Below are 23,094 nucleotides of genomic sequence, written 5' to 3'. Positions count from 1 at the left end.
TTTAACTGTATAACCCTTGTTGAATCAGAGCCAGGAGATAGAATTAAAATGTCTTTTGGCATTTGAATAAGAAAGTAATTAAGATGAATCAAAAGTGCTTTTGGAATGCCATTGTTCACACAATGAGCAGTTATGATTTGGCATGTTAAATGTTGACTTCTTGGTAATAATGCAGATAAGGTCAGTTTAGTTTTACTAAAAGAGCTTAAACCATCTAAAAGGAAAATATTTTCAGAACACTGGGGAGAGAGCATAGGGAGTGGACTAGTAGGTGTCCTTGCATAAAGCCAGTATGATAGACTGAATGCCCTCCTTTCATGCTCTTAGCAATTTGTGAAAAGACTATGAAGGGTATAGCACTGAGTAATTTAGCTTTGTGTCTGCAATAAGAAACCCAACAGCAGTGTTTTTGAAGAAACAATGAACAGGCTTACAAAAAAGGACACAAAGTGCTGGAGTCAGGCACGATCTCTGATCAGTCTGATGACATGTCCCGACTCAAAACATCACATATCCATGTTCTCTAGAGATGCTGTCTGACCCACTGAGTTACTCCATGTTGTATGTTTAGCAGAGTTTTTGGACTGTGCAAATGAAATCAACTTGCAATTAGAGATGCATTCCTTCATGGTATCACAGTTCTTGCTGAGAATAATGGTTTTGTTGGGAATGTGTTTAAATACATTTGCTGCATGCCTACTAGTTCCAATTTAGAATGACTGAATACATTGGGGTTTATACAGTTTTTAAGTGTAAAATGTAATAATTCCCGCAAACCAAATTTACTGTCCAAAAAAAGTTTGTAATGGTTGATTTTAGATGATCAGCCATGATAATATTGAATGGTGGTGCGGGCTCAAAGGGCCAAATGGCCTACACCTGCACCTATCTTTCTGTTTGAAAGATAACTCCGTTTTTTAAATGTTCTCCCTTAATTCCATGTTTTGCTATCTTAATTTTGCTTTCTATACTTCATTTAAATGCAATTCAGTTCAGTTTAGTTTATTGTCATATGTGCCGAGGTACAGTGAAAAGCAATACATGATTGCAATCGAGCAATTGTATAGGTACATGATAAGGGAATAACGTTTGGTGCAAGGTAAAGCCATAAAGTCCGATCAGAGATAGAATGGAGGGTCACCAATGAGGTAAATAGCAGTTCTCTAGTTTTGGTAGGATGATTCAATTGCCTGATAACAGCAGGGAAGAAACTCCCAATTTATGTATTTGTTATTACAGTGCCTTCTTTGGTATGCGCATCTCGGGATTCTCCAAAGTAATTGTATGACGAGACTTGAGTTGAAATATAAGCATGTCATTGATGCATCAATTCAAATTCTCTGTACCATCATCACTGCCAGTCTTGTTAATCTCTATTGCTCAATGGTTCCATTAAGACTGAAATATGTCTGAATGAACAAGCCTATATGAAAATCATAGGGCTGTTTGGAAATTGACATAAATTCTAATGACCATAGTGGCCTCCAAAAGTTACTGCACATGAAAAGTTTTAGTAAACAACGTGAATTTTGCAAAAACTCTCAAAGGAAATTTTTATTATAAACACAGATGTGAACCCAAAGTCATGACCCGGGGCTTCCAATTCCCTTACTTCTATCTTAGTTCAACAGATATAGTGATCTAATGGAAACAAAAACACACAGAGCATGGACCTGAGTTGAAATGGGACGATCTTGACTGGTTTGATTAAAGTACTGAATGTTTTGACACAGAAAAATGACAGTGATAAGGCTACATGAGATTCTATTTAGTTTATGGAAATCTCTGAACTTGAGTTTTACAGTGGTGGAAAAATATGAAATCTTATTTTAAAATGTTCTTCCGAACCTATTCATATTGGAATCATAAAATACAGCACCGAAGGAAACAGTTTGGTCTAGTTTTTCTAGGCTGTTTGAAAGATACATCTAATTTGTTCTTTTCCCCCAATAGTATTGCAAGCTTTTATCTAATTTGTTTTTTAAATAAATTTGCCCAGAATTTGCAATCAGTTGCACCTTCTGTACTCACTGCTTCCTTGTACCAACATGTATAATCAAAGGCACATAATGAAATTGTTGATATTTCAATGCATTAGGTCAACAAGTCTGTGATTTTCATGCACGTGCTTTAGACTTGTACAGAGTTTTTCTCCATTTAAATAAATGAACAGGGAACATGCTGAAAGGAAAACCTTGCATGACAGTAAGATCTTGTGCAATATAAACTTTATTATATGGGAAGTGATGGCAAGGAAAAGGAGAATTGGGTGGAACACAGCACCTGAGACAAGTAGCATAAAATCTGATAGGCTTCCTAGCCTGGCCACTGGTTGAAAGCTTTGAATATTTATGATAGATATATTCATGGACTATTAATATAAGTGAATTATTAAAATAATTAAAGAATGTTAAAATGATTAAAAGCAGGGTACGATTAATCGAATCATTTGCAAAACCTATAACACTTGTTCAGTTTCTTGCAGCCATTTATTTCAATAGCGAAAAACGGTCTAAATCACTCACTTGGAGGGATATGGGCTAAACGCAGGCAGGTTGGACAAGTGTAGGTGGGATATGTTAGTCGGTGGAGGCAGGTTGGGCCGAAGGGCCTGTTTCCACGCTGTATGACTATGACTCAATGATTCGCATGGAAATCCCAGATTTGTGCCCTAATGCATTGAAATATCAACAATTTCCTAACAATAGAGGTATTCCCTGGAAATCCTCCAGCTACATTGAACCATCTCTTTCCACTTCGATTTCTGGCAATGCACTCAACTTACCAGGCAAAAATATTTCTCCTCGTCTTGTTTCTGATTTTTTGACCAAATTCTGTAATTCTTTCTCCGAGTACATTGCCCTTCTCCCTACCGGAAAGTTTCTATTTACTAACACTATCAAAGGCAATCATGAATCCTTAACACATTTTGCTGCAAGAACAATTCCAACTTTCCCCAATCTCTCCACACGTGAAGTCCTGTTTCCCTTGTAATCTTTCAGCAAATCTAAGCAAAGACATCACAGATTGGTTTGCATATGGCCCAAATCCTATTCAAAGAGAGTCATTTCACTTATCACATCTGCCACCTCTGAGCATCCATGGGTAGGCATCATAGCACACACATGTCATTTGTAAACAGGGATTATGGCAGAATGTAGGCAATTGTAACTAAGACCTGGACACCAAACGTACTTTCACAACTTTCTATCCTATTCATACAATGCCTTTGAGTCAATTTGAATAGTTGGCCTTGTGCAACATCTCTCGTACCCTTTATATTCCTGGAATTGCTCGTCTTCCAGCATGGAAGGTAAATCACTATAGTAAAGATCCTAGGTACACAAAATTGCTGGAGGAACTCAGCGGGTGCAGCAGCATCTATGGAGCGAAGGAAATAGGCGACGTTTCGGGCCGAAACCCTTCTTCATTCTTCATGAGGATTTTGTGCCTGCACACTTCCTTTGCCTCCATGCAAACTTAATCCCAAATGGCAATTTCAAGGCAATTACACTCACATTTTCAAACTTAACATGTGGCACATGATGTAACACCTCCTGATCTAATCTTGTATGATTAATATCAAACCTTGATATTAACCATATAACCATATAACAATTACAGCACGGAAACAGGCCATCTCGACCCCTCTAGTCCGTGCCGAACACATAGTCTCCCCTAGTCCCATATACCTGCGCTCAGACCATAACCCTCCATTCCTTTCCCATCCATATAACTATCCATCCGTGATATTAATAGAGGTTAATAAGAAATAGAAAATCAAACCTTCAGGAACATATCTAATTAGAATTACCAAACAAACCCAAGTTTGAAGAAGGGTCTCGACCCGAAATGTCATCCATTCCAGCTCTCCAGAGATGATGCCTGTCCCGCTGAGTTACTCCGGCATTTTGTGTCTGTCTTAGGTTTAAACCAGCATCTGCAGTTCCTTCCTACACACCGACTCTTTTGTCTGCATACTGTATATTTCTGGTAGACAGAATAGTGCTTGCTCTCAGCAGGAAACTACTAAAGAGAGAACCTCCCACAGACAGGCTCTCAACGGTAGCGCAGCGGTAGACTTGCTGCCTTACAGCGAATGCAGCGCCGGAGAACCGGGTTCGATCCCGACTATGGGTCTGTCTGCTACGGAGTTTGTACGTTCTCCCCGTGATTTTTTTCTCCGAGTTCTTCCGTTTTCTCCCACACTCCAAATACGTACAGGTAAATGTAAAATGGCTTGATAAATGTAAAAATTGTCCCTAGTGGGTGTTAATGTGTGAAGGTCGCTGGTCGGCGCGGACCCAGTGGGCCGAAGGGCCTGTTTCCGCGCTGTACCTATAAACTAAACTAAAGTTAGAGGCAGAGGTTTCAAATGAAAGCTTTCTTGCAATTACCCTCAAATCAAATTAATTTTTGGAGCAATGTATTCAAACCCTCCCCTTGCCACGATATATTGCCACTAGTATTAATGTTCTCAGTTTTGGCCCTCCACTAATCTTCTACAGATCAGAACATTAAGTGGTGGCCAACTCCATGAGAATAAACATTACACTATTGAGAATACCTTATATGTTTAATTTGTACACAATTTGTTTTGACAGGTGGCTTTGTATTACTTATTGCTAGGAAAGTACCAGACAGCAATTTCTATCTTTTTGTATAACTAATTTAATTTCTCTTTTTTCAATTCAATTGAAATGAATAAACAATTTTCTATTAACCTGCCAGCAATTCTGGCGTACTGCAGGATCCACCAATTATCACCTCAAAATGCTTTTAAGAAAAATTACATCAAAGCAATAACATTTGAAATTGTATTTTGTAGTAGATAGCTTTGGCAGGAAGGATTTAGTTTAGAGAAGTTGATTTACTGAAGGGATATTAGTGCTTTTTAAAAAGGCAGGCTTTGTTTAATAAAGATAATTATGTCAATTTACTGGCTCATTAGCAAAAAAAAAATGTATTTATAATGCATGGAAACTAGTCCAGAAAACAACTACTTGCCTATGGCAGGGATTACTTATGTAACATAGATCGTGGATATAGAAACTTCCTTATATCAATAAACTCAATGAGCTGGAGCCAATATTATTAATTTATATTGTGAAGAACATTATAGACAATATGTTTTGAACATACTGATCTTTAACTGACCTGATATACACAAGTAACCTTAACAATTGAGTTTAAAATGTCATTCATATTTTAAGAACAGTCCAGCTATATAACATTTAAGTAGCTTTCCCAGGATCTTCTGTTTGTTTATGCTTTTACGTTTTTTTAGCTGTTCGACACAGCTCGTTCATAAAGTCTCAAAGTCCCATAAGTGATTCCAGGCATCCAGCAGTCTTCCTCGCAATTTGATCATTCTTTATGTTTTGTTGTAGACTGCAATCACTAGCAAGTCATTCATGTCTTGAGGTCATAACAGCAACGCTTCTTTTCTGAGAACCAGCTGACTCATAAGCCATCAACATGAAGGGCAAGTTAGTTTTTGTTCTTATTCAGTACTAATGTGATCATTTCAACACTTTAGCAGTAAAAAATTAAAATTCCCCTTTAAAACTGAACATTTCTCAAACATTACAGCTCTTCACATGAATATTGGTTTGACTTTAACATAGTTTGTAGGAAAGTCTAAATAATTGCTCAAAAATGATTTCAGGTTATTAAAGAGAGAAATGAATTTTGAACTCACCCCCACTTTGTGGACTGGTTCAAAAAGTAAATTGTATTATGAGTTTTTTCCCCCTGTACTTTGATTGTCCAATCATTCTATTTGTAAATACAGCTATTTCAGCCTGAATCATCATATTTCAGTAGTTGTGAATTATTTTTAACCATGTCACATAATTATATTACTTTAATAAAACTTTCTGGCTGGACAAGAATGGACTTTCTTCATGAAACATCCATTGTCAGGCGAAATGGTCGACCACGGTTAGGAGGTGTGTGAAGCCCCGAGAAGGCGGTAGCGGCCCCACGATGTCCACGTGGATATGGTCAAACCGCTGGTGAGGGACGCGGAACTCCTGGACAGGTGCCCGCACATGCTGCTGTACCTTGGCAGTTTGGCACAGGTTGCAGGTATGCACCCAATGTTCAACCTGCTTGTGCAACCCATGCCACATGAAACGGGAAGCCAGGAGGGCTGTCGTCGCCCGAATGAAAGGGTGGGCCAGCCCGCGGAGCATCCCGAGCCCTCTGCGCCGCCAGGCGACAGGGACAATGGGCCGCAGCTGACCAGTCGAGACGTCGCACAGCAGCCTCACACCTCGCGCCACGGCACACGCAGTCCATAAGCTGCTGAAACGCTTGCGCACCGTTCTTAAGCCTGAAGGGCATGCGCAGGAACTCGAAAAGGCCGAATGGTGTTATGATGGCTGTCTTAAGCATGTCGTCATGGTGGACGGGAATTTGATTGTTTCCACGTACCAGGTCGACCTTGGAGAACACCGCAGCCCCGGCAAGGTGTGCACTGAAATCTTGAATGTGTGGGACCAGGTACCTCTCAGCGATAGTGGCATCATTAAGCCGACGATAGTCTCCCCAGGGGCGCCAGCCACCGTCCGCCTTGGGGACCATATGGAGCGGGGACGCCCACAGGCTGTCTGAGCGGTGCACGATACCCAGTAACTCCATAAGGTGGAACTCCTCCCGAGCTAGACGGAATTTGTCCGGTGGAAGACGCCACACCTGGGCGTGCAGGGGCGGGCCAGTAGTGGGAATGTGATGCTCCACCCCGTGTTTCGGGGCGGTGGAGCAGAACTGCCGGACGAGGATTTCAGGAAAGTCGGCCAGTACCCGCGAGAATGTAGCATCCACGGACGACGGGCCCATCAGGCCGCACCACCGGATCGCCCAGGCAGAGGGAAACAGGCTCCAATGTTACACTGCTGCTTGACATCCACCAGCAGGGAATGTGCGTGTAGGAAGTCCGCCCCAAGCAACGGCTGGGAAACGTCAGCAATGACGAATGGCCATTAAAAGCGGCCATGCCCGAAGTTGAGGGAGAGCGTGCGCACCCCATATGTTTGAGCTCCCATTTGCCGCGGTAAGGAGGGGCCCGCATTTACCGGCGTGCGCAATGGCTGCCGGATCCCGCCGCAGAGGGCATTCAGGCGTGGCGGAGACGCGGTCGATTGAAGCCCCGACCTGCTGTGCTGTGCGGCACGCTCGCCCACCGACTGCATGCCAGTGAAGGGATCGCTGGTAAACTGCAGGCGGATGTCCGACGGGAGCTGCTGCAGGTAGGCATGCTTAAAAAGAAAACGGCTCGTGGACGCCCATAAGGACTAGCATATCGCCCAGCAGGGCCGAGGGCCTGCGGTCACCCAGGCCAGTCATCCGCAGGATTTGGGTCACCTGATCGTCCTCACTGAGGCCAAACTTATGAATGAGTAGGGCCTTCAGGGCCTCATACTTGTTAGCCACCAGGGGGGGGGGTCGCGGAGAAAAGGCTTAACCCGTCGTGCAGAGGCCTGGTCGAGGGCGCTGATAATATAATAGTACTTAGTGGTATCTGCCGTCACGCCCCGTAGTGCAAACTGTGCCTCGGCCTGGTCAAACCATATTTCAGGCTCGTCGGTCCACAGGGTAGGCAACTTCAGCGCGACGGCATGGAGATCGGCGGGGCCGGCGTGGTCCAAGGGAGGTTGACCGGGTTGTGCGTCCTGAAGCATATTCAGGTCCATCGCGACGCGGCGAAATGTCGAGGGTCACCAGTGTAGCGGGTGCGTGCAAAGCCCAGAATGAAGGCGAGGAGCCAGATGAATTCTGTAAAGGCTTGAATTAGTACAGCACACTACTCTCTGCTTCAGTGGGAGACTGAGGACCAACTGCCACTCCTAGCCCCTGCTCTTCTACTCACGGCTGGGCCCCATCCCCGGACCAGTCCATTAAGTGCCGAGGGGGGTGAACCAGGGAGTAGCCTACTTCCCAGGAATCGCTACACTGGCAACTTGCTAATAAAATGTAAATGAAACCCAACCTTCCTAATTGTTCAGGCTCTCACCTGCAGCACTGAAGCTGTATCCCAGCATTCCAAAGTCTGGATTTTGCTATACGAGAGCTGGATTAATCTTTAATGGAAAAATTGAATTATTCCCAATACTTGGTTAATTAAAACACTGGAAGTACAAAAATCCAAAATAGAACCACTCAGTATTGGCTCAGTATCAGTTTCTAATGAAAAATCCTTAAACTTGAAATGTTTAACTTAGTATTCTCTAAGTATTTCCAGTATTTTCTGCTTTTACTTCTTTCCCAGTGTTTGTTTGTCTGAAGAGAACAAGGGAAGTGAGAACTGTTTCCCATGGGCACAAAAGACAGCACCAAGAAAATAATTCCACGACTCAGAAATAATTGGCAGTCAGCAGTTTTCGTCATTGATCACAGAGACTAAATGTGGGAAAGAAATATTTGACATTAGAGAACTATGGAGTCATTCTTGCCATAGAGGGAGTACAGAGAAGGTTCACCAGACTGATTCCTGGGATGTCAGGACTTTCATATGAAGAAAGACTGGATAGACTCGGTTTGTACTCGCTAGAATTTAGAAGATTGAGGGGGATCTTATAGAAACTTACAAAATTCTTAAGTGGTTGGACAGGCTAGATGCAGGAAGATTGTTCCCGATGTTGGGGAAGTTCAGAACAAGAGGTCACAGTTTAAGGATAAGGGGGAAATCTTTTAGGACCGAGATGAGGAAAACATTTTTCACACAGAGAGTGGTGAATCTCTGGAATTCTCTGCCACAGAAGGTAGTTCCGGAAGTGGCAGCGCTGCCCTGGCAGCAGCGGCTCGCCTGCAGTCCGTTTGTTTTTACTTTTTTGTGTTGTTTTTTTTCGTTTTGTCTAGTTAAGTTTTTGGTTTTTAGGTTGTGTTTATGTGGGGGGGGGGTTGAAACGGGGCTTGCTGTCTCTCCCTTCGGGGGAATGCGACTTTTTTGTCGTATCCCCCTTCTCTGCCTCCGTCTGCGCTGAGGCCTAATGGCGGAGCTGGCGACCTCGAGACTCCGGAGGCAGAGCCAGTCAGGACTTGCCCTGGGCTCGCTCCCGTGAGGGCGGTCCGGCTCGGGGCTGGAACGGCGCTCCCGTGAGGGGCTGTGAGGCTCCCGTGAGGGCGGCCTGGCGCGGGGCTGAGACTCCCGTGAGGGGCTGTGGCGTTCCCGTCGGGGCGGCCCAGCCCGAGGGTGGAATGGCGCTCCCATCAGAGCGGCCCAGCTCGTGGGTGGAATGGCGCTCCCGTCGGAGCGGCCCAGCTCGAGGGAGGAACGGCACTCACGTGAGGGCGATCCGGCTAGGGGCTGGGACGGCGTTCTGGCGGCGGCGACCTGAGTCCGGGGTTCAGCCGCGGGCCAGCTGCTGCGTCCGCTGGACTGGAGGGCGGCAGCTTCGACCACCCCGGGCCGCGGTGTTTGAGCCGGCCCGCTTGCGGGGTTCGGTGAGCCGCGGGACGGTTTGTACCATCGCCCGGTGGGGTATCGCCTCAGCGCAGAGGGAGAAGAGGAGGGCAGAGACTGCAGCCCTAAGATTTTTGCCTCCACCACAGTGAGGAGGTGCTTGGAGGACTCACTGTGGTGGATGTTAATTTGTGTTTGTTGTTGTTTATTATTGTATTATTGTATGTATGACTGCAGGCAAGAAATTTCGTTCAGACCGTAAGGTCTGAATGACAATAAAGGTAATTCTAATTCTAATTCTAATTCTTCTAGTTGAGGCCAGTTCATTGGCTATATTTAAGAGGGAGTTAGATGTGGCCCTTGTGGCTAAAGGGATCAGGGGGTATGGAGAGAAGGCAGGTACAGGATACTGAGTTGGATGATCAGCCATGATCATATTGAATGGCGGTGCAGGCTCGAAGGGCCGAATGGCCTACTCCTGCACCTATTTTCTATGTTTCTATGTTTCTATTCTCATTTTGGACAGTTTATCCTCTTCAGATAATTCCTGCAGAGCTATGTCATTTGTATCAGCTTTTCATAAACTGACAAGAATACAGAAAGATTTGTTAGAGGTATTTAGAATTATGAAAGGATGCCAAGATAATCAGAAATAGATTGTTCCCAGAAGAGATTTTTAACACAAATGTAAGTTATATATCCATCTTTAAAATATACTTTCCATATGATTTGTTTTGGAATCAGTATGTCAGAGGTGAATGCAAGGAAGGAGAATTATCACTACAAGTATTTTGATGCTAGTGTACAATTGCACAAAGCACCAATGGATATTCGCTGCGTTGTTCTCAGACCTCACAGCACAAACTTACAGGTTCTTTCCAGTAGAACTACAGAAGGGGAGGAGCTGTTGAAGAAGGGACACAGACATTTTCCTCTGCTCTCTGTCCTGATTATAGGGAGTCCAATTTTTATTTGTTATAGGTGCAGAATTAAGCAATTCTACTCCGCTGAGTCTACTCCGCCATGCAATCATAGCTCATCTATCTTTCCCTTTCAACCCCCTTCTCCTGCCTTCTTTCCATAATCCCCGACACCCTTACTAATCAAGAATCTGTCAATCTGCATCTTAAAAATACCCCACTAATGCCATAATGCTACTATTACAGAAGTGCTCCCATTGTATTGAATAAAACAACATTAGGGGTGGGGATCATAACTGATGCCATGCTTCCTATCCTAGTTTTATCTCCCTTTTTATTCCAACAACCTTATCAGCTACCAAAGTAAACATAGAAAATAGGTGCAGGAGGAGGCCATTCGGCCCTTTGAGCCAGCACCGCCATTCATTGTGATCATGGCTGATGAACGTCCCCTATCAATAACCCGTGCCTGCCTTCTCCCCATATCCCTTGACTCCACTAGCCCCTAGAGCTCTATCTAACCGCCGCAGAAAAGGACGCGGGGAAACTGAAATATCAACTGAAACCAGAAGATTTGTGATAAGGAAAGTAGAAAATAGGAAGACTTAGTCCTGTCAGGATCCTATGCCATTTTTTCACATTTTCCATTTTCTGATGCAACAGAAGAGACACATTCCTCTCCTATGTCTTGAAAACAAGACTTGGAAATCACCCAAGTTACTCTAAAAGCTCTTCTTATTTTGCTTCCAGAGGAGAGTTGGCACAAGATTTATGAAGACCCTAAAGAGAGACTCCACAATACACCTGGACAAGAATAATACATCCATGAGGGTACTAAATCAATCCTTTTAGCGTATCTCGCAATGAACTGCCCATATCCTGTAGGCTCCAGAGGAGACATCAAGACAGCTTTCCATCTCCTTGTGAGCAGCAACCTAAACAGACTTATTCTCTTTTTCCACCAATCCTCTCACCCAGTAGATCACTTGGGAATAGGGTCTCCAAGCTGTTTTCCATCCTGTTTGTTCAGCTCGCCATTTCTTCTCCAAGTCCCCCAGTGTATCAACAACCATTGCTCTTCTGTGAATTCACTGATCACCAAGGCACCGTTCTACTAACACCCTATATTGCTCTCTCTTGATCCCTTGACCCACCTGACCAAACATTCAAGGTGTATCCCTTGTGACAACGCTTCATCCGTCATGTGCCACACTGATCCCGGTCATTGGCAGACAAGTCAGAAGTCAGCTTCTGGGTGATGTTTCAGGTCGAGACCTTTCTTCAGAGCCTGAAGTGGAGTCTGAAGAAGGGTCTCGGCCCGAAACGTCACGCATTCCTTCTCTCCAGAGATGCTGCCTGTCCCGCTGAGTTACTACAGCATTTTGTGTCTGTCTTTCCATAATCTTTGTTGGACACTACAGAATTTTGTACAGAATGTATTTTCCCCACTTGTTCATTCTGATTCCAAGTTTTAAATCTCATTGAAAATTTCTGGAATCTAGTCTCACTGTGTACTGAAATCAACCCATCTCGATGTGTGAATCTTCAATTTTACTCTAGACTTTACTTTAGACTTTAGATATTTAGAATTGAATGCCCTTACTAATTTACAGTTCAGACAGCTCATCTGAATCCATTCACAAATCTTTACAAATATGAATCAAATCCACATCTAAACAACATTTTGAATATCCACACTAAAATATCTTAAAATAAAAGATTTTATCATGGGAGGTACAGTACATAAAAATAAAATTATGCCTTTTTAGGGCATTTTGTGTTGCAATGGATTTCATTTTTTTAAATGTTAGAGTAGGTTTATCATGTTACAAATTGTGAAGTAAACATAAATAATTAACATTTAAAACATTTCCAATTCCTACTGAATATATGGATTGAAGAAAATCTATTCTGAATCTCATTTTTTTCTCAGCTACTGAAAGAAACGAGTGGCTAGTTAATAGGCTGTGGGCCGAGGAGCTTTATTCTGCAGTTTCGTGACCCAAGTCACCAAACTACATGAAATTTTCACATATTGTGTAAAAAAAATTATATAAATCACCCCTGAAACTCGATATGAAGAAGACTTGCACATTTTTATTAAATTAGAGAAAAACTGGAAAAAAATTGGGAATTTTTTAGTCCAATCAAAGCACGTTTAACATTGAGTTGTCTGCCAGTTGGCCAATCACGCGCTTTGTTTCAGGCTAGCACACAAAATGGCTGAGGGGGCTTCACAGATGCCTGTTTCACTGGAGATTCCGATTTGTTGTTCTGTGGAATAAATGTTGTGGAAACTTGCAGCAGGTTAATTGTATTTAGTGGGAAAAGCATTAAAAAGGCTGGAGAAAGTGCTGCGAAGTGGATTAAAGTGCAAGAAAGCCTTGAAAGCAAAGTCCCTGCTGAGGTCCTGGAACACAAAGATTTAGACAGCCAGGGACCAACTCTAACTAAAAGGTAAGATCTAAAGTCTGAATTTATGAAAATCTATCTGTATGGAGTTTAATTAATTTAATTGCACCCTTTTATAATGTGAATAAATTCATTCATTCATTCACTTACTTCATTCATTCACTTACTTCATTCATTCATTCATGAAGTTGAGGGCCTAAACTATATGTATCCATAAGACAGTCAATTAAACGTTGTCACTAATGCCAGCCTGTTGTAGAGTAATAAGTCTTTAACAGCTAATCTCGGAGCTGCCTGCGAAAACTTACCGGGAAAAAGTGCTCCGATTGTGGGACATAGGTACTTGCGGTAAAGTGAAGCCGCGGTCTCAATTAATAAGCGGCCGATTCGCGAACGCGGAGCCGCGGACCATCTCCGCGGGCGGGCAGGGGGGAGGCTGTACATAGTGCCGTCTATAGCGGCCGTTATCAGACCCCGACAACGGGGAAAAAATGGAGGGATATCTGACCATTTCTCACTGCAATGGAAGCCTATAAATAGCGATCGATATCCCACCGTTTTTTTGGTCGCTGGCTGTCTAAATCTTTGTGTTCCAGGACCTCAGCAGGGACTTTGCTTTCAAGGCTTTCTTGCACTTTAATCCACTTCGCAGCACTTTCTTCAGCATTTTTAATGCTTTTCCCACTAAATACAATTACCTGCTGCAAGTTTCCACGACATTTATTCCACAGAACAACAAATCGGAATCTCCAGTAAAACAGGCATCTGTGAAGCCCCCTCAGCCATTTTGTGTGCTAGCCTGAAACAAAGCGCGTGATTGGCCAACTGGCAGACAACTCAATGTTAAACGTGCTTTGATTGGATTAAAAATTACCCGAAGTTTTTCCGGTTTTTCTCTAATTTAATAAAAATGTGCAAGTCTTCTTCATATCGAGTTTCAGGGGTGATTTATATAATTTTTTTTTACACAATATGTGAAAATTTCATGTAGTTTGGTGACTTGGGTCACAAAATCCCATTTCTAGACACATTTTTGATGCTCGGCCCACAGCCTATAATAACATCCATGCTCGTTGCGGCTCGTTGCAGCATACAAACTAAAGCGTGAGAAAAGCTTTGAAGTATTTTTAAAAGACATTGGTAATACCCAAACAAATGGTTTAAAATCTAGAGTTGTGGACTTCTAAACAGCAGAAAGAGGACATGGGATTCATTGTGTCTCAGCCGGATCTTCGATAAAGCAATCAAAAACTAATCCCACTGCTCTGCTCACTCTCATCATTGCCCTGGGAAATGGAAACATGCATTATACAATTAAAAGTTCTTAGTTTTGGCACTGACAGCTCATGTCCAGTGGAAAATATCAACAGTGGTACACTGATAGAAAGTACAGCGTGATACCATTGCAACATCTGTTGCATAAATACAATTTCTGTACAGGGTCATGCAGCCAACAAATCAAGACCACAACCATGTACTACTGTGATTTGAGTAAACTTTTAACCCAGTGTAACTAATATATCTACTTCCATTCCAATCTAAACATTTGGTTTACTTGCCAGCCACAAAGTTCAATGTTCCAGTCATTTTACTTATTTACTAAAAACATAAATAAAAAATAATTTTGATGTAAGATACCGCTGATGTGAAATAATAAAATTGTCTGGTCTATTTGGATAGTGATCTCACAGTACAAAATGTTATTGGCTCAGAAATTGGATGGAACATATCGGATTTGAGTAACATTTCTGCCCTCCTGACAGATGCACCTTAATAATTTGTGTATTCTTAGATTGATAGTATTACCATACTCCAGAAGAGAATCCTTCTTACTTATAGACTATTGACCCCAGGTGGGTGCAGTGAGGAGCCGAGTGCCCGACTGGAGTCAAATGGTTTTCAGGACAGATGACCTTTGAAAATAATTACCTTAACATTGGGTCAGATCAAGCCAGACAAGGAGTCTTTATACAGAGGTAACACATAAAATTCAAGATGCTGGAATTTTGAGCAAAACACAAAGTGCTGGAGGGTCAGTGGGTGAGGCAGCATCAGACTGTCCATTCAGACTGTTCCGCTAACTTCCTCCAGCACTTTGTGTTTTGTTCAGGGTCTTTATAAATAAATGTGCTAAAGCTTTAAACGTTTTTTTTTTTAATGCACCACTTAAAAGGTAAATGCACTACTATATTGTAGTTGAATCTATCTATCAGGGACCCCCATACACCACTAAGTGGGTGTGCGCTATGTCTTGCTGGGATGAGCTTCAGATACCAAATTGGTTGGGTCTCAAAGGATTAAAAACATAAGCCGCAGGGTTCAGGCTGGGTTTAGACTGGTTGTGGCTCCTTGGGTACAGATGTGTGCAACTTAATAACTAAGCAGAACTCTAATGGAAGGGGAAAATATTTTGTTGCAGCACTTCACCAAATGGCAGAAATACCACACTTTGGACTGTAATTGGTAACATATCTTTCCTGCTCAGTCAGCCCAGAAGATTGCGATTACATTGGTCAGTTACATACACATTTAAATTATAAATTCATTAAGAACATTTTATATAAAAAGATGGATGTACTGAGAGCCAATGACTGCCCTCTCTGTCCCACAACAACCCATGATCACTTAAATGGTCACTTACCAAATAAAGTTTAGTTTAGAGCTACAGTGTGGAAACAAGCCCTCACAGAGACCACACCGACCAGCAATCCACGCACTTACACTGTCCTACACACTGGGATCATTATTTACACATTTATTACATTTATACCAAGCCATTTAATCTACAAACCTGTACGCCTTTGGAGCTGAAGATCTTGGAGAAAACACAGGCAGGTCACAAGGAGAATGTACAAACTCTGTACAGACAAGCACCCATAGTCAAGATCGAACCTGGGTCTCTGATGCTGTAAAGCAGTAGTTCTACCACTTCGCCACCGTGCTGCTTTCTCGTCGGCAAGAAGAGAACTTCTTCAAATTAGGCATTCCATGAGGAGTTTTCCAGAACTCGTTGGAGGGAGAGGAGAACTTCTTCAAAGTAGGCATCTGCAGTTCCTTCCTACACATTTCGCCTGTTTCACTGCGAAATCGTCTCAAGATATGCTTGCTTTGAAGAAGATCTCCTCCTTTCTCCGACGAGAATTTCACAACACCCCCTCAGTGACCTAGCCCACAACTAACAATGTCCTGTTTCCTTCATTCATTTGTTCTATATCTCTCTGCATCACTGTCTATATCTCTCATTTATCTTTCCCCTGACTAGTCTGAAGAAGGGTCTCGACCCGAAACATCACCCATTCCTTCTCTCCAGAGATGCTGCCTGTCCTGCTGAGTTACTCCAGCATTTGTGTCTACCATATTTCAGTTATGTTTCTTTTGTGGCATTGTTAATTGTTAAAAAATATTGGTAGCAATTCAGTTTCAACATTCAAAACTATAACCATTGAATAACCATTGAAATAGAACATACGAAACTATAGCAGGAATGTCTTTCTCATTCTTGAAACGCCCAGACCACAGAAAAATCGTTCTGTCAAATTTTGTGGGTTTGTATCCTGGAACTTTCTGGGTTCCACGAACTTCTGGATTAGAACAGAAAAAAAGTTATAAATGTGATATTTTGCATTGTGAAAATAAAATAACTCAAGCAATAAATACAATTGCATTATACGATGTATACAATAGAGACTGTCCTTATATGTGTGGCATAATCAAAATGTATTGTATGTCACTTCAATGCCTCTGTAAAGGTTTGTTAGACTTGTGTAGGCTTGTGGTCCTTACTGCACCTCCATTGTGGACAGCTGTATATTTTCTTCCTGCCTTTCTACAATGCACTGTAGAAAATTCCTGACTAGTTGCATCATGGCCCAGCATGGCAATTCCAATGCACAAGAATGCTAAAGACTGCAGACTTTGGTGGACCCAACCCATCATAGACACAGTACTCCCCACCATCAAAAGTATCTATGGAAGTACTTCAAGGAGGTGGCATTTTTCATCAAGGATCCTCATCATCCCACCTATGCCCTCTTATTGCTGCTATTGCCGGGCAGTAGGTATAGAAACCTGCTACACTGCCAAGTTCAGGAAAATATACTTTCCTACAGCCATCAGACACTTGAAAATCCTAATCCTGCCTCAGCAAGGGAACACTCTTGCACTGCTTGGGCTCATTTCAAATGCAGTTGTTACATGTATGTCTTGCTTTGCATAGTTTTTCTATTCACTGTTGTATATTTTATGTTCTGTGAATTAGCTGAGTCAATGTTCCTGTGTTGCTGCTGCAAGTTTTCATTGTATCTGTACCTCTCTATGCTTGTGCACATAAAAATAAACTCAACTTGACGACTGTCTCGATGAAAAGTTATTGACCCTCTGGTCTGGAGTTCTCGCAGCAGGTTACAGTATTTACAGGGGGCAATATTAACAGTCACATCTGTTGCTGTAGACTCACAATCTGAGGTAAGATCTAAGTTAAAGGAAAACTATGGAACCAACTATTTAATGCCGTGAAATGTAAGCTTCGGGGCACCATCCAAGCATCTCAGGGTTTTTAAATGGTAAATGTAAAATTCTATCCTGCAAAGGAAAGATTTGAAGTCATGTAGTCAATATGACTTCCCTGAAAGTGACAATAGAAGTAGTTAGAGTGGTAAAGAAGGCATATGGTATACTTGCCTTCATTGGTCGGGGCATTGAATATAAGGGTCAGGAAGCTACTTTATAGGACCTTGGTTGGCGGAAAGCATCAGCACCCTGCGTCCTGAAGTGAGCTGAGGCCACAGGGAAAGGAAGCACATCTGGCTGCCATTAGCTGTCATTAGATTGGCCCAGCAGCACCTCAACAGACTCCTGCTTAAAACCAAGGCAATTCCAGCCAGAGGAGGAGAAGGGGGAACAAAAGGGCAAGAAAGCAAGAGAGAAAGAGAAGGGGAGAAAGGAAGATAAAGGAAAAGAAGGAAGGGCGAGAAACATAGAAAATAGGTTCAAGAGTAGGCCATTCGGCCCTTTGAGCCTGCACCGCCATTCAATATGATCATGGCTGATCATCCAACTCAGTATCCTGTACCTGCCTTCGCTCCATACCCTCTGATCCATTTAGCCACAAGGGCCACATCTAACTCCCTCTTAAATATAGCCAATGAACTGGCCTCAACTACCTTCTGTGGCAGAGAATTCCAGAGATTCACCACTCTCTGTGTGAAAAATGTTTTTCTCATCTCAGTCCTAAAAGATTTTCCCCTTATCCTTAAACTGTGACCCCTTGTTCTGGACTTCCCCAACATCGGGAACAATCTTCCTGCATCTAGCCTGTCCAACCCCTTAAGAATTTTGTAAGTTTCTATAAGATCCCCCTGAATCTTCTAAATTCTAGCGAGTATAATCCGAGTCTATCCAGTCTTTCTTCATATGAAAGTCCTGACATCCCAGGAATCAGTCTGGTGAACCTTCTCAGTACTCCCTCTATGACAAGAATGTCTTTCCTCAGATTAGGAGACCAAAACTGTACGCAATACTCCAGGTGTGGTCTCACCAAGACCCTGTACAACTGCAGTAGAACCTCCCTGCTCCTATACTCAAATCCTTTTGCTATGAATGCTAACATACCATTCGCTTTCTTCACTGCCTGCTGCACCTGCATGCCTACTTTCAATGACTGGTGTACCATGACACCCAGGTCTCGTTGCATCTCCCCTTTCACTAATCGGCCACCATTTAGATAATAGTCTACTTTCCTGTTTTTGCCACCAAAGTGGATAACCTCACATTTATCCACATTATACTGCATCTGCCATGCATTTGCCCACTCACCCAGCCTATCCAAGTCACCTTGCAGCCTCCTAGCAACTCCTCACAGCTAACACTGCCCCCCAGCTTCATGTCATCCGCAAACTTGGAGATGTTGCATTCAATTCCCTCGTCCAAATCATTAATATATATCGTAAATAGCTGGGGTCAAGCACTGAGCCTTGCGGTACCCCACTAGTCACTGCCTGCCATTGTGAAAAGGACCCGTTTACTCCTCTTTGCTTCCTGAGAAATTGGGATGTCTCCCTACTAGCTGTGTACCTCTTAGCAGTCTTGGAGGAAGACTAAGTTGCTGGGACAAGCCCTGATCAGCCAGCTCCTCCCTTGAGGCCAAGGCCAGGGCATGCCCAAGGCCTCCACACCTGCCCACAGACAACAAGGGACTGTGCCCACACATAGAGGCAAAGACTGAGTCTTCGGGACAAACCCAAAATTACCAGTGGCTCCTCTTCAAAGTCAAGACTGAGCTGCTAGGGCAAGGCCGAGACAGCCAGTGCCTTTTCTTCATGGTAAAGACTGAGCCGTCAAGATAAGCCCGAGTCTGCCAATGCCCCCCACTTCAAGGCAAAGACCTGATAGAAGTTTATAAAATTATAGGTAGGGTTGATGCTCAGAATCTTTCTTCAAAGGTGGAAATGTCAAATACTAGGTGGTGTAGGTTTGAAGTCAGAGGAAAAATGTTAAACAAAGATATGTGTGGTAGGTACTTGGAACGCGCAGGGGACGTGGTAGAAGCAGATGTGACAACAATGCTTAAGAGCCATTTAAACAGGCAGTTGAACTGAAAGGGATAGAGGGATGCAGGCAGATGGGAGTAGTTTAAATTGTCATCATGGTTGACTGACATGGTGGGCAGAAGGGCCTGTTTCTGTACTGTAATGTTCTTTGTAATTTATTTTTGTTTTTTGTTCTTTGTTTGTTTTCTGAGAATTACAAATGATTCTTAATAGTTTTTAGTCCTTAAGCTTTAGACTTTAGAGATACAGTGTAGAAACAGGCCCTTCGGCCCACTGAGTCTGCACCGACCAGCGATCACCCCATACACTAGCATTACCCTACACACTAGGGATGATTTACAATGTTTACCAAAGTCAATTAACCTACAAACCGGAGCACCCGGAGAAAACCCATGCGGTCACAGGGAGAACATACAAGCTCCGTACAGACAGCACCCGTAGTCAGGATCTAACCCGGGTCTCTGCCGTTGTAAAGCAGCAACTCTGCTGTGCCACTGTGCCACCCACAAAAGCTCTGAAAAGAAGCTCAGGAATTCTCTCCTTGAGCTTCCCCATCTTTTCTACCATTTACCATTTCTTATGCCCATCTTTTGTCCATGGTTTTACTCACTGTGCTAATGTATTCTTGTTAGACCCAGCACCAGTTACTCTGATTAAGTCTTGTGATGCACTTTGGAATATTTCACTGTTGACAGCACTCTATAAGAGTCAGGTGGGAGAGATTCCCCCCACCACAGGTACCATGTAATCCTGTGCTATCTGCTCCATGGTCAGATAGTCGGCGACTAAACCATCTCCCCCACCTGGTTTGCCAGGTGAGGAGGGGGCTGTGGACCCCCAGCAGGACCAAAAACAAGACCTGTCAAAGGGCGGATGAGCTTCTAGCGAGCCAACGGCCATCCACACTTCAGTACAAGTTGCGATCACTGTCATACATGGCATTGTAATGAATAATGATAAAGCACACACATCAAAATCCTATACTTCCAGCAGCAGAAATCTGCAGGAACTGGAGGACAGAGATGTGTGGTGCGTCTGTCACCATTCCCGTTGGAAACCAACACCATTGCATCGCTAATGTTTTCAACGATGATGAATGAATGAATAAGAGAATGTAGTAATTTTGGTGACATAAGAAACTGCAAATGGCTGGAATCTTGAGCAAAGCACAAAGTGCTCAAGGAGTTTAAGGGGTCAGCCAGCATCTGGAGAGGGAATGGACAAACAACGTTTCAGGTAGGGTCCGTTCTTCAGACTGATTGGAGTAAGGGGAGATGTTAGAAAAGAGATGGGGGCAGGACAAAGCCAGGCAAGGATAGAGGTGGATAGAGATGAAGGGGTATTTGATTGACAGATGAGTGGAATAAGCAATAAAGATGTGGTTAAAAGGAGACAAAGGGTATTGGAGAAGGAATGAAAGGGGGATGTGGGTGGAAGGGACAGGGAGGAGAAAGAGGGGAATAAAATTGAAATGGGGGATGGGAGATGGCTGTATAAAGGAGAGAAAATGAACAGTACGACTGTGGGTGGACGGGGAGTTTGGGAGATGGTGGGAGAAATGGTAACGCACCAGGGCGGAGGGCCCAGAAAAGAAAGAAAGAGGTTGGTGGGGTTATTACTTGCAGTTGGAATGTTCATTTGTTTGTACCAATTGCTTTAGTTTTGTTGTGGAGGGAGCGGTCTCTACAGAAAGTGGTGGGAACAGGAAGATGTGACTGGTTGTGGAATCACGTTGATGGTGGAGGAAATGGTGGAGAATGAGGTGAGGCCAATTCTGGAATATGGTGTACAATTTTGGTCGCCAAATTATAGGAAAGATGTCAACAAAATAAAGAGAGTACAGAGGAGATTTACTAGAATGTTGTCTGGGTTTCAGCACCTAAGTTACAGAGAAAGGTTGAGCAAGATAGGTCTTTATTCTTTGGAGCGTAGAAGGTTAAGGAGGGACTTGATAGAGGTCTTTAAAATTATGAGAGGGATAGACAGAGTTGAGGTGGATAAGCTTTTCCATTGAGAGTAGGGAAGATTCAAACAAGAGGACATGATTTGAGAATTAAGGGACAGAAGTTTAGGGGTAACATGAGGGAGAACTTCTTTACTCAGAGAGTGGTAGCTGTGTGGAATGAGCTCCCAGTGGAAGTGGTGGAGGCAGGTTCGATTTTATCCATTTAAAAATAAATTGCATAGGTATATGGACGGGAAAGGAATGGAGGGTTATGGTCTGAGTGCAGGTAGATGGGACTAGGTGAGAGTAAGTGTTCGGCACGGACTAGAAGGGCCGAGGTGGCCTGTTTCCGTGCTGTAATTGTTATATGGTTATAAAGAGGATATATTGGATGTCCGAGAGTGAAAAGCCTCATCTTGGAATAGATGTTGTAACGTTGTAATTTGCCAAATGCAGCATTGTCTATTGTTAAGTATTTTAAAGTTAAAGCTGCAATTTATGTTATAAAATGCCTTAATTAGTTAAAGTTATTTCATACTGTGTAACTATGAAGGGAAGCAAGATGAGAAAATCTAAAACAAATGATTGTACTGCGTTTATTTGTGGTTAGTGGACGAAAAAGCTCATTTGTCAGTGAATATTTAATGTTTAGAAAAAAAAGCAATTAGGACCGTCCAAGGAACCACATCTTTGAATTAACTGCAGATCGGTCTATAAAAGTCTCGGGTGTGTATTTAAATGACTCTCTATGTACTTTATTCAAGATATATATCACATACTCCGAACTTCACTGCTCTGCGTAAAATCTCCGCCAAAATTGAATTTTTACCCAATTTCAAATCAGGGGAAATTGGAAGAATGCATATAAAAACAGGTTGTATTAGTTGACAAACAAGAGAACATCGGAGATATCAAGTGAAATTTCCTGAAACGTTTGAAATTTGTTCGGGTGGTCGAGGGGAGTGTTGCACCATTTGAACCGAAGTGGAAAATTTATGCAACAAACGAACCTTAAGAAATGGTTCAAGCGAGTGAAACAGATTGGATCGTGTGCAGACTCTCAGAGGGGTAGAAATGAAACTATATTTACCTGTGCGAACTCCTCTCTCGGTCATGATCCGTAAATCAGAAGTGAAAGCCTTCACTAGACTGCCTGTAGCTTTGGCGAGCGGAGACCGCCTATCTATCGGTTTAGTCCCGTACAGCCTGCGCGGTACCAAACTTGTTTTCATCTGACCTAACGCGGCGAGAATCATCCTCACTGTTCCTCAGCTCGTACAATATTCCCTTCGCCGATCAATTGGACTCACTTATATAAACAGATCTTAAACTGCCAATCACGCAGCCCGCTCTCAAACTATTACTCTCCAGAATAGATCTGCAAGATGTCACCGCTGCTGATTATACTCAGTGGAAAACGTGTACTGATAGTAAGTAATCAATCACTGTTTATCAGTGCAAATCAAATTTAGAACCGGTCAAAGGATGTGCAATGATAAATATTTTTCCTAAGATCGTTTCCGAGTATATTATGCAGAATTACACTCAATCAGTAATCATGTTATAGAAGTAGTAGATGTACTGAACAGTACAGATCAATTTAGTTTAATGTCTCATGTACCGAGGTACAGGGAAAAGCTTTTGTTGCGTGCTACCAGTCAGTAGAAAGAAAATATCTGATTACAAACGAGCTATTTACTGTGTATAGATACACTAGACTGAGTGGGACCCGTTGGGTCCCATGTTCACACGGGAAGGCTGGTCCCCCAACGCAATATTCCACCTCTCCACCAATTCCAATATTGGTGGCCAGTGGGGGGGGGGGGGGGGGGGGGGGGGGTGGAGCGCTAGTATGGGTGGTGG

At 43.0% G+C, this 23,094-nt stretch overlaps 1 protein-coding gene across 1 annotated transcript in view; it reads right to left on the bottom strand.

The window, feature by feature from the left end:
- Positions 1-22,561, bottom strand: part of fam162b (family with sequence similarity 162 member B) — a 28,798-nt gene extending 6,237 nt beyond the window's left edge. Inside the window, exons 1-2 of the mRNA XM_033021108.1 lie at positions 22,322-22,561; positions 16,208-16,319 (exon numbers count right to left, since the gene is read on the bottom strand). Coding sequence (XP_032876999.1) covers positions 16,208-16,319; positions 22,322-22,487 — 278 coding nt within the window. The 5' untranslated portion in view covers positions 22,488-22,561. The remainder of the gene's footprint in view (positions 1-16,207; positions 16,320-22,321) is intronic.
- Positions 22,562-23,094: the final 533 nt, after the last annotated feature.

Source organism: Amblyraja radiata, chromosome 5, assembly GCF_010909765.2.
Source record: "Amblyraja radiata isolate CabotCenter1 chromosome 5, sAmbRad1.1.pri, whole genome shotgun sequence".
NCBI lineage: Eukaryota > Metazoa > Chordata > Chondrichthyes > Rajiformes > Rajidae > Amblyraja > Amblyraja radiata.
The sequence above is the reverse complement of the archived record's forward strand: the minus strand, read 5'-3'. Positions and strand labels throughout refer to the sequence as shown.